Source organism: Onychostruthus taczanowskii, unplaced genomic scaffold, assembly GCF_017590055.1.
Source record: "Onychostruthus taczanowskii isolate IOZ18803 unplaced genomic scaffold, ASM1759005v1 scaffold115, whole genome shotgun sequence".
In the NCBI taxonomy this organism is placed as follows: domain Eukaryota; kingdom Metazoa; phylum Chordata; class Aves; order Passeriformes; family Passeridae; genus Onychostruthus; species Onychostruthus taczanowskii.
The window spans coordinates 951,681-964,088 of record NW_024498183.1 but is presented as its reverse complement, the minus strand read 5'-3'; the positions used below and the strand labels follow the sequence as shown (position 1 = coordinate 964,088).

Here is a 12,408-nt window from a genome sequence, read left to right as displayed (position 1 = left end):
ATTCAAGCATTCTGTTAAGTTGAAAAGTAGAACAGAGAGGAAACAGAGAGGAAAATCACTGCTCATCAGTGCGCATAAGTGCTGACATCTCTTCATCTCTGCAATGTACTAGGCCAACAGTCTGGTGTACCTAACAGCTGTCAGACAAGGAGGTTTCTCTTTTCATGCTTAATTGTGGAAAAGAAGGAAAAAAATTCTGCACTGGGGCATGTGTTTGAGTTTTTCTTTGTGCAGGGGCTTTTTGATGTAACTCAAATTTTATGGGTAGTAGAGCCCATCTGGAGAGAGAAAAGTTCTTTGAACTGCATCAGGTTGGGTAGTAGTGGGTCAAGGACAAAACTTCACATTCAATGTAATTATGACAGAGACAAAATTAAAAGTGTAATCAGAGCTTATGTTTTATTCTGTGCCTGGAACTTTGTCTAGCATGATAGCTCTAAAATACATTAATATTTATTGGGGGGAAAAAAAAAGAAAAGAAAAACCAAATTAAAACAAAACTAATTTTGAAAAACCAAAAAAAAACCACAAAACAAACAAACAAAAAAAAAACCATCACCCCACCCAAACCTGCCAGTCCCCTCAAAATCTGGTTATAATTTCAATTTTTCATATTCTGTTTATAGTGCAAACCCTTCTAAAATGCTTTTAGTAACATTTGACTGTTTTTTGCATTTCACAGCTGGGCTTTTCTGAAACAATTATGTAAATTTTAAAAATCTATGATGTAATTCTTTCCTATTATGCCACTTGATCTTGTCTTCAGAGTTAAGCAAGATCCAAACGGATTAGTACTAATGAGCATCCCTTTCTGTCCCTTTGAAATCTGTGTCTGGTTACTGAAAGTGAAGGAACAATTAATAGGAACACTTTATGTTATTCTAAGAGCATATTTTGCTGGTTAATAAACAAAACAATTGAGGTTTGCTTGGGAATTTTTTCTGTTTTTCTCTAGACCTGCCAGGATGAAAAGACTCGGGCCACCTCAAAATTCAGATATTTTAATGTCATTCATTCAGTACTATTTTAGCCCTTGCGAACTTTGGTGAGGAACCACTTAAGCCAACGACATAGATTTTACTTGTTTGAGGATTACTCTTTCACTCCATAAGGTTTGAGGCTTATAGTACAATTCCATAGTATTAGACTTGCAATGGGATAAAACCCTTGAACCAAGGCTTCTGGGTATGAGGTCTCAAAACTTGATTTGTTTAGGCAGGGTTTTTTAAAGAATATAACAAAATCTATTAACTGAGTGGTTTTTTATTGAAGGTTGTCACTCGAGGAGAGGCTCACTTAGAACTAAATGCTTTTAGGAGGAAGCATGACTGTGCCTTGGTGATATCTGGGGACTCACTTGAGGTAAAAACTTGGTTTCTGTCAAATTATTTATATGCTTATGGTCAGAAAGTAAAGTATCAGCATCTTCATGCTCTTTTTTAAAGTATTTCCCCATAGTTTTAAGTAGTCCTTAGAGACACTTTTGCTTATCACTGAGTGCGAATTAGATTATATATGTTGTAGATGTGGAAATGTTACTGGATTCCTAGTCTTCTGTACAGTAATAGAAATGGAATTTGTATACAGCACGCTTTGGTACTGTCTGTTCTCTTAACCTCAAAGCACATTGCTGCTCTATTCTCTTTGGTTTAAAAAATAATAAAGCCACAGTCAGGAGAATCTTTCTTTTTTTTCCTCCCAGTTGGATGTTGTACATAGAAAACATCATTAAAAAATCTTTATACTGTGTTTTTGTGTTGGGCTACATGTAATAATATTTAATTGTAAATAAATCCAAGTGGTTTTTTTTTTTTCCTCAGGTTTGTCTGAAGTATTATGAGCATGAATTTGTAGAGCTGGCTTGTCAGTGTCCTGCTGTAGTGTGCTGCCGATGCTCTCCCACCCAGAAAGCCCACATTGTGAAACTGTTACAGCACCACACCGGGAAACGCACATGTGCAATAGGTAACTCTTGACACAATCCCCCTAGTAAAATCTGTAATAAATGTAATCAGCAGGTGGCACCACAAAGAAATAGCTGAAACTAAACCAAAGAGACTTCTTTACCAACCTTTACCTGCAGCCAGGTATTACATAGCTATGGCACAAAATGCCATTCCATGAGAAAGGTGTGGTTATCTTCTCTATTCTGCAGGAAATCTTGATTACTGAAGTAATTAATCATAAGTCATAGATTAATTGTAAGAATTTAAAGGCATGTAAGAGGTTTCTCAAATACTTTAAGGCCAGAAGAATAAAACCTCTGAAGGACTGAATATTGCAGTGACATTTTTCAGGTGATGGAGGAAATGATGTCAGCATGATCCAAGCAGCGGACTGTGGAATTGGAATTGAAGGCAAGGTAATGTTAACAGTTTCATTGTGAAATGTGTGTCACATAGGGGCCTAGTAGAATGTGATTAGAAGCTTTATTCTTAAACAATAGTGAATTGATCATTTCTAATTAAAGTATTCTGCAAGATTACAAGAATGCTTAGTCTTTAGTATTTTTGCTTGTATGTCTTCTGCTTTATCTTTTTAAAAGCAGGAAAAATTATAGTTGTTTCTGTGTAGCATTTACCCAGAAGAAGCAGGAGAAGCAATTAAACTTATTTGTTACAGCCCACTGCATCTTAAAATATGCACAAAAAAATTGTCATGTCTCATTGCAGGGTTGATTTTCAAAGAAGGAACAAACTTGTCCTTTAACATTAATTGTTGCTTAGAATTTTGAGACTTGATACACTTCTTTTATACTGGGCTTCATATTTGAAATATTTTTCTTTTTTTCTAGGAGGGAAAACAAGCTTCTCTAGCAGCTGACTTTTCTATCACACAGTTTAAACACATAGGTAGGCTGCTGATGGTACATGGTCGAAACAGTTACAAAAGATCAGCAGCACTTGGTCAATTTGTCATGCACCGAGGCCTTATTATTTCAACTATGCAGGTATTTAAAACTTTGTTTTCTGAATAGTTAAATCCCTATGTCTGTCTTTGAAAAGTCACAAAATCTTAACCAACCAGTATTGTTATTTTTCTCTATATTGTATTTTTTTGTATATAGAATTATATTAAATAATTAATTATCTGTGTTTTCTAGGCTGTATTTTCATCAGTCTTCTACTTTGCATCTGTTCCCTTGTACCAAGGATTCCTAATGGTAGGGTAAGTCAAAGCAAGAGTTACAATTGCTGGTAATAAATGCAGTGAACTAACTGGTTAAATAACACCATGGCCTTGGTGTCATCCATGTTTTCCACACATTTTTCATGGGTACACTACCAAAACATGGGATGAGTGTACCAAGAAAAGTCACAGTAGGTTGGATGTGCACTATATAATGGGGGAAGTACCTCAATATCAGTTCTCTGGAGAAGGGGGATCTGCATAGCCTTAGAAGAAGATACCACAGAACCTGTGCACATATAAGGTAAAAACAATAAAGAAAATATCCCAGACCAGACCAGCTTCAGCTGTCCTACAGATTAGTGTACAAAGCTCAGTGAGAATCACAGGGTTTTGTGTTAAAAATGGAGCTGAAGCTGCTATGAAATTTCCTCTGAGAGTGCACTATCCAACTTTGCCACATAGATTTCCATTAATGTGAATATGTGCAGCATTAGGAGCACCTTGGTCATATTGCAGCAGCTGGTTTACTAATAAGGTTCCCCAAGTTATCCAGCTGAGAGATGTGCATGTGTTTGTGTTTGTCCCTGTTCTCTGTCCCTATGACCTAAGATTTTCCTTTTATTCTCCTTGTAAATAATAACAACTTAAATCAAGAGTAATTTAAATCTTAGTCAAACCACAGTCTGATTACACCAAACTTTGCAAAGGCAAACAGCAGACTTCTCTACAAGATTCGCAGAAGTTGTGCTAAGTTCCAGGGAAGTACATGTGAAAGTGTGTATCTCACATGGGTACAATAAAATCCAAAGCCACTTACAGAGCTGTTAAGACTCTCATTCATCCACCTACCTTCTCCACATTGTCCAGAATTTAATGCCCTTTTTTAAATTCAGTTTTCCTGCATCCATCTGGAGATTAATTTAAATGTCAGGTCTTTGGACTGGTTGTCCAAAGTGCAAGTGCACGGGCAGTATGGTAACAGGTGATAAGCTTGAGTGATAGAATAAAGAAATGTGTTTATTGGTTTTGACTGTATAAGACCCCTGTAACTTCTCACAACTGACAGCTCTCAGAACCACAAGAGCAGGTTGCATGTGAAAGCTGTGTTGGTAAGCTGCCTAAGTACTGGGAAAAATAATCATTTTCATTTCACTTACATAAAAAGAATAATTGAACTCCATAAATCAGTTTAAACTTATATCATACAAAAGGCTTAATGTGTGTTCTTCTTTTCTCCTAGGTATGCAACCATATATACCATGTTTCCAGTCTTCTCTCTAGTATTGGATCAAGATGTGAAGCCAGAAATGGCATTGCTATATCCAGAACTTTATAAGGATCTCACAAAGGTATGGATGTCCTCAGTGCTCAGCTACGAACAAATGCTAAAATCTTCAGTGTTTAAAACCGGGAATTGTTGCAATCTTTTTCTTAAGGTATTCCAAGCAAGACAGATTGTACAAATATTGCCAACTTCTGTACTATTAAAATAATCCACAGTACCAAACATTTCAATCATTTTTTTTAATATATTTCTCCAGTCACCAGTGGCTGTACTGAAATAATTCAAACCTGAAGGTATGTTGATAAAGCAACCTTGGCTCTGGCCCCAAAATCTCTGATGTGGAGTTATTTATGTTTACATTTTCACATCTTACTTTTCTATTTTAATTGGTAGATGAATTTATAGATTTTTTTTTCCCCTAATATGCAGAAGTTACTGCTCATGTCTCCAAAAACTGTCTTCTTTTAAATAACAGATATTTATAACTGTATATATCTGAACTCAATCATCCATGGATACTGCTTTCTTTGTGTTTGCAAATACTTGCAAACAATCAAAGTTTGTAATTTTGTTACCCACAAGAGTGAAATAAATCTCAAGATTCTGTTTTAATAAGCTTTTTGAAAAGCACTTCTTCTTCATCCTTAGCTGTCTTCTAGGAAAGTTATGATCCAAGGCAGAAGCAGACTCCAGTTAAAGACTCTAGTCCAAAATTTTCTGAGTCTTTGTCTTTTTAATTGCACTAAATTAGCTATTACCTATGTTAATCTGGGATCATGTTTTTTCCTCTGTTGGAGATCTTGCTTCTTTCTCTGCTTGAGAATCTTTGAAGTTTTTGAGATTTCAGTCCTTTATCATACTCCAAAAAGCATGGTCTTCACCTGCTAAACTGAGCCATAAGCTTGCCTGTGGAAAGCTGTTCACAGAACTTGGAACTTGCTGCAGTAATGAACAAGTGCTGATTCTTGCCTGTTCTAGATTGATTTTTTTTTTTTTGGTGGCAAAATGGCTGCTTTTTTGCCACTTTATCCCTTAAAATGTGTATTTTTTCAACTCTTCAGTTCTAACATATTTCATCAGTACCCTCAGAGAATGCAAGACTCATATCACATGTACAGCATTTATTCTTTGATTTTTTGCATATGTTTTAGTCTGTACCATTCACAATCAAAATATTTAAAATTTATTTGGTAATAGTTACTTGCTGAAAATTTTCAGTAGTCAAATTTATGCTGTGCAAGCAAATGGGCAGTTTATCCAACATTTAGAAGTTACTAGTAAATAACTGCAGATTTGCTTAAGGTTTTGGTCAGTAGGTACAATGCTGTAGTTGTTTTGAAGACTACATTTTACAAATAAAAACTAAATTAATTTTCTGTATTTATCATTCTGAAAACTAGCCAGAGCATTGCAAGCTAAAATTGCAAGCTAAAGCCTTAACTTCCTGCCCCCAAATTTAGACTTTGTGCGATTTCTATACAAGCTTGAAATGAAGAATCATAAAAACAAGTAGAACTTTGTAGCCTTATCACTTCAAATACTGCTTATTTTACTTGTAAAATGTTTCTGTAGCAATGAACTATTAAAAATATATGAGCTGAGTAGATTTTTTTTTTTTAAAGTTGTGTTTAACTGTCCTCTCATATGTTTTCCTTAGGGAAGATCTTTGTCATTTAAGACCTTCCTCATCTGGGTTTTAATCAGTATTTACCAAGGTAGGAGAGAGTCCTAATTTTGCTGAACTGAGAAATTTTTGTCTGCTATTAGCAATATTGTTTTTCAGCTGCAGGTTGAATTCCCAAAGCTTAGCATTTCATCAGTAGTTATATATATTGCTTTCTGTTTATCTCGTAAATCGATATTCCTGTAGTGTGCCAGACCTATTCAAAACACAGCGTGATTGGTATTTTTATTGGTGCATGTCACCTAAAAAAGGACATGTTTTTAATTAAATGCTAATCCAGAAAAATTTTAATGAGTGCTTATCACATTGCATGTATTTACACAGTAGTTTTCTTTCATTGAATGACAGTACTGTTGAAGAAATCTGAATTATGTAATCAGTTGAAAGTAATTACGCTTTCAACAACATCTCATTTATTTGCAGCACTTGACAAAATGAGGTTAATTAACAGTTCATCAGATATATTGCTCCAAAAGGTGTTTAATTTCCTAATAGTTTTATTTCTGTATGGCTTTACTTTGGTTGGCTTATTTCGCATGTACAAAGTACAGTAAATATCCTTCTTTTAGAAAGATCAATGTTATAAAAATTGCTGGACAAATTTTCATAATGAGCAATCAAACGTTCAGTGTGCAGTTGTAAAAACTGGTACAGTGAAATTTCACTGCAGGGTGTATTGCCAACCTTGTGTGCCTCTCCACCCCACCCAGGTGGTATTCTGATGTATGGAGCCCTGCTGCTTTTTGAATCCGAATTTGTACACGTCGTTGCCATTTCCTTCACTGCCCTGATCTTGACTGAGCTCTTGATGGTTGCACTGACCATACGAACGTGGCACTGGTTAATGGTGGTGGCTGAATTCCTCAGTCTTGGCTGCTATGTGGCCTCTCTTGCATTTCTAAATGAATACTTTGGTGAGTAAAACTACTTTAGCAAAGAACTGGTTTGTATCTTTAATGATGTTTTTCTCTTCCCTTTTTTCAGTTAAGAATAGGTGATGTTTTGAAATGCAGCTTTCTTTATAAGAAATATAATTGAGCCCAAATTAGGCCTAATTAGTGTTGGGTTAAAATATTCTCTTACCCTTTTCTCCCAGAATTCAACAATCTTTATCCTGTTAGTATGGTTTATCTAGATGATAAACTTAACTCAAAACACTCCTGCCTTTTCCATCCTTGGTCTGATATTGACAGTCCAAATTGTATACCTTAAATTGGCTTTGAGATTTGCACTATTGAAAATAGATATGGTTTGTTAAAAATCAGGATCTTTTGCTGAATTGGTGCATTATTTTCTGGACCAGGCCAAGTGGGTGTCATTAGATCTAACTCACAAGGCTAAAATTGCTGAAGTATTGTTAGGAAGTGATGCAGCAGCCTAGTAGGAAAGATACTTTACGTAGGAACCATTGCTTCATAAGTATAGTAAGCTTGTATTAAGCTTGCTTTGCTTTAAGTTTTGGTATGCCATACTGTGCCTTAAGGTATTGATTGTTTGCTGTTCACAAGATGAAAGAACACATTTCAACTGCAAATCTTAGCAGTCAAGAATTTGAGCATCAAAACAATACCTATTTCTTCTAGGATCAACTTATCCTTTAGTAAAAATAAAGTAGCTAGGTGTGATTTTACAAATGTAACTTACAGAAATATACATAATAGCTTTAATTATACCTCACAAAGAGCAGGATCCAGCTTCTTCTCTGCCTTTTAGGATCTGATGAGCATGGAGCTGCCCTTCTTCACCTGTCATTTCACACAGCAGAATTAAGCGTTACATGGCAGTTTCTAAAAGTCTCACAATTCTGCCTTCACTCAGTCAATTCCCAGGTGTTCAGTGCTAGGGTAGTGTGTGTGCATTATATGATTATTTATGTAATTATTTATTTAATAAGTAAATGCTTCACTGCCTGTCCCAGGCATTCTGGTACTTCCAAGATTTCTCAGGGGTCAAATTTTAGTGAAGAAACAACCCTGCTGGGCCTGGTACCTCTATTGTACATTATTTCAGGTTTGCCAGAGCACCCTTTTTTTTCTCTGACACTGATGCACAGACACATTAATAGAGATTATTGGGTTGATTTTTGAATCTCCACAGTCAAATTACAAATTAAAGGAAGAAACAAGAACAGATACAGGTACTTGCACTTGAGTGCAGGCTTCCTGGAACTTCATAAAGCAGAATTTGCAGCTTCACCTTTGAAAGCCTGTAGTATTGGCAACAGCCAGTCCTTCCTGGTGTTGTTCTGTGAAAAACGCTTTCAGATGATGTTCACAAAGGTGTAGAAACCACAGGAACTTTGTTTCTTGCAAACTTTTCCATAAAGGGGAGTGTTTTCCTCTCTGTGCTCATCTGGGCAAGCCCAACGGAGTCCATAAATGGTTACACAGCTTCTTGCAACCCAGGGAATTAACTTTGCTATTTTTTGTATTTGAGAGTACCGAAAAGGCTGCAGTTTCATGAGATTTTGTAAAAATGTATTTTACTGTGTGTTATTCATCACTTAATCTGGGAAAATGCCTTTCTTCCAATCTCACTTCTGCTTAATGCTTTATTCTTATTTAATTTGTCCCATTATAACTGCAGGGAGGGAGCTTTTTTGTGTATGTGATGCAGCATAAACCTAAGTGATGGTTTACACTTCAAGATATAGAACAACTTCCATGGATCAGGAAAAATGGTCCAGACCATTAGTGCTTGACTTCACTTGCAAATAAACTTATTTCAGTGATGTTGCTTATAAGGATCATCTCCTTCCAGAGAAATTATATGATGACATGACACTCAAGTTAGAAAGGCAAAAATACCAAAGGCAAAACAGATACTGTTCTAGAGCTCTGACTCATGAAAGTTTTTATGTTTCTGAGTTAATTGCACACAGTGGCCTTTTTAGGGTGTCTGTGATAGGTTACACGGGCTTTCAATATGCCTAAGCAGGCTTAGGCTAAAAGTGCATAACAAGTTTATACATTGAAATTTAATAAATTAAGTATTTTAATGAGCAGAGTTGGAGCAGGAAAGCATTCCTATATTGCCTTTTCTGAAGTGAATTTTCATTCACATGATCAAGTTGTTTATACAGTAAATTATACCTTGAAGTGAAATGTAAGAAAAGTGCCCATCTATTCACAACCTTAAAACATTACCAAATATAAAATCTCTATGTTTTCAAAGTGTTTTGATTTAATTGCTGCTTAAAATAATCTGATTGATTATGTGAAAGGCAATACTAATCCAGTTAATGCTACTAACATATTTTTCATCTCCTCTTTGTGTAGCTAACCTTTTGGGGTATGTTGTTGGTTTTTTTCTTTGCATAACTTTTTGTATTTTCTGTAAATCTATCCTTTCATTTTCCCTCTTTGTGAAACAGGTATAGGCAGAGTGTCTTTTGGAGCTTTCTTAGGTAGGTGAAGTTGAACTTTTCTTGAAGTTTTGGGTTGGCCTTTTTTTTTTTTATCTTAAAACTTCACTCAGGAGTAGCAAATTTCTTAATATATGCATTTGTAAATAATGGGAAAAAATAAAAGAAAAAAAAAACTCGGGGTTCCCTGAGTTCTGGGATCTCTTAATGATTTTTAAGTATTTTTCATTATCATCAATAGGGTCAAAAATTAGCAAGCATAGTGTGTCAGCATTCTTGTTAATTTTTTGTCATAAACAATTATCTTCTCCGTGTGGTGGGTAGCAATCTCACCACATTTTCCCTTGAAATATTTGGGCTCTAATTTAATCTCTATTATTTTAAGACTCATTCAGCATAGATGTTGTAAGAAAAATAATACAGAATAAAATATCCAAAGTAGCAAAGAAAAATAATACTAAATAAAAGATCCAAACTGGTTGGGAACTTATAGCAGGTAAAAATCATTCTTACTAGTAGAAAAATAAGCTGAATTAACTTTTTATTATGAGAGAGTCTTGCTTTTAAACTGACATTCTGTTTCCCCTAAAAGTTACTTCAGCTGCAAAACAATGTGAGGACCATAAAGGAACTCTGAAGTTCCTGTCTAAAAACAATAATTTGCAAAAGAAAAGGCTGAGGTTAACTTTCTATTGCTTTATTGTCCTTTTTTTTTTAATTGGACAATAGTATAAGCAAACATTTAAGCGACTTTTGTTGACTTTGCACTGTGGAAGTTCCAGTTTCCATGTTACTGGCTCCCATTACTTATTTTCCCTTTTTGTTTCTGCAGATGTTGCCTTTATCACAACTGTGACCTTCCTGTGGAAAGTGTCAGCAATCACTGTTGTAAGCTGTCTTCCACTTTACATTCTCAAGTACTTGAAGCGCAAGTTCTCTCCTCCAAGTTACTCCAAGCTTACCTCATAATATTATTATATTCCTCTGGTTTTCACTCACACCAGTCTGCAGATTGCATATTCACTGTGCTTTAGTGTCTATGGATTCATGTTGGACTAAAGAAACTTAAAAAAAAAAAAAAACCAAAAGGGATAATGTGAATAGAGCACAAAAAAAGGAGGAAACATCTGAGAGATACAATAACACAGAAGTACACTATCAACTATCAGAGATAAACTAAACTAAATTTTCTTTGTGTTGGTTTTCTTTTTTTCTTTCAGTTGTTATGATTATAAAACAAAACCAAACTACCTTTGATTTGACAATGCTTCTGAATGGTTTCATTGCTACTGTGAAGGATCTTTTGCTACTGTAAAGGATTTTTTCCAACTATATTTATCTTCTGCAAGTTAAATGGAAACTTTTGTTATTTATTACATAAATTTCCATCTTCAGTTATTTTATGACTTCCTAATTCAAGCCCTTTCTTTTAATGTTTATATATGGCAAAGTTTATTCATCCATACTTACTCTAACAAACCTAATACCTGTAAATGCCTGTGTCTGTATTAGCAGCTATTATTCCTCATCAGACATTGATTAATATGCACTATTTGAATTATGTACTGATGTCTGCATAGCACAGTATTATTTTAGGAGCTGTTGTCCTATTCTGTACTCTCCATTTCTGGCACCAGTAAATTATAGATGTGTGATGTTGACAGCAGTTCTTTAAATGCACATTACAGCCAGGTTGCACAAAAGCTGTTTAAAAATTAAATTATAAATTCTGTACATAATTCCACAGCACTTACTGATCTGTACAGATATCAAAACATGGCTGCTCAGTAAATATGTTTTAAAGTTCTTATTCATTTTGTATTTGTAAAACTGCAAATAGTGTCAAAGTACATTTCTATATATGAGAAGTCCAGTAAACCTTGTATTAGCTAATATGTCTAAATTGCCTTGTAATCTGTTTACTTAGGTTACTCAGGTAAAAGAAAATAAGAGGAACACATGAACATCATGGTAGGAAAATCTATCATCTTCCAAGTTGTAAATGTTATGTTTTTATAACTTAGTTTGGGTGCAAACTTGTCAAAAAAAAAAAAAAAATCAAAACATTTTAGCTTGTAAGCTGTCAGAGTTGAGTGTCTTGGCTGAGTTATGACACTTTATCACAGCTGAAGATTTGTTCCAGAAACTCAAATACTCTGATGCAATCTGAAGGGTCCAAATCTTGCACACTGTACTGGCAAGTAGTATATATTAATTTTCCATTGTGATATAACTTTGCTTTCTCACGAAGTACATATAATGAATTTGGCATAGTCTATTAATCAGAGGAAAGGAACAACATAACTATTAATGCTTTCTTTATTAAATATTTATGTGTGTGTTTTTAAAATCCACTTAATATGGATGTCATTTTTATGTTTGACTGTATGCCTTTACAACATAATTCCTCATTCAGTCTCTTTTCCCTTATGCCATTATTACTTTGGATGAGTAATATTTAAGTGACAATTATAACTACTTCCTGGGAGAGCAGAGGAAATGGCTGCAGAGCTATTTGGATTCCACCCCATTCCATTAATTTCTGTTTTCAAAGTTTTTCTAACTAGCTATTTATCTGTTTTTTTTTTTAATTTTCATTCCTCATTATAAAAGCAATAAAGCCTAATTTCTACCAAATATTAGTGGTATATGTATTAAATAAACTACTGAGGTAGAGTTTCCTTTACTTACCCCACTTCCCAGACTAGTTTGCCCTGTCCCTCTGTGAACTTGATTCTGTAAATCCCCACAAGATGTCACTGTTCTTGCATATTAGCAGGAGCCTTTCTGCATTCGGTGTGGGTTTGCCAAGATGCTCCTAACTTACGTTTTTAGCTTAGCTCAGTGGTATTTTTGTCACTGATTTGCTTTAGTTTTTTCTTTTCCCCAATAAGTGGTGATTACTTTTAAACAATGAAGAAAGTCACGGGTATGCAGTTCTTC

General features: G+C 34.8%; 1 protein-coding gene across 2 annotated transcripts in view; it reads left to right on the top strand.

The window, feature by feature from the left end:
* ATP9B (ATPase phospholipid transporting 9B (putative)) overlaps positions 1 to 12,098 on the top strand; it is a 155,101-nt gene extending 143,003 nt beyond the window's left edge. Inside the window, exons 21-30 of one of the 2 annotated variants that reach the window (XM_041427465.1) lie at positions 1,273 to 1,362; positions 1,821 to 1,965; positions 2,298 to 2,362; positions 2,795 to 2,950; positions 3,104 to 3,168; positions 4,373 to 4,481; positions 6,075 to 6,132; positions 6,812 to 7,015; positions 9,475 to 9,507; positions 10,298 to 12,098. In XM_041427465.1, the coding sequence (XP_041283399.1) occupies positions 1,273 to 1,362; positions 1,821 to 1,965; positions 2,298 to 2,362; positions 2,795 to 2,950; positions 3,104 to 3,168; positions 4,373 to 4,481; positions 6,075 to 6,132; positions 6,812 to 7,015; positions 9,475 to 9,507; positions 10,298 to 10,434 (1,062 nt within the window). In that variant the 3' untranslated portion in view covers positions 10,435 to 12,098. The remainder of the gene's footprint in view (positions 1 to 1,272; positions 1,363 to 1,820; positions 1,966 to 2,297; positions 2,363 to 2,794; positions 2,951 to 3,103; positions 3,169 to 4,372; positions 4,482 to 6,074; positions 6,133 to 6,811; positions 7,016 to 9,474; positions 9,508 to 10,297) is intronic. The other variant, XM_041427466.1, reaches the window with a different exon arrangement.
* Positions 12,099 to 12,408: the final 310 nt, after the last annotated feature.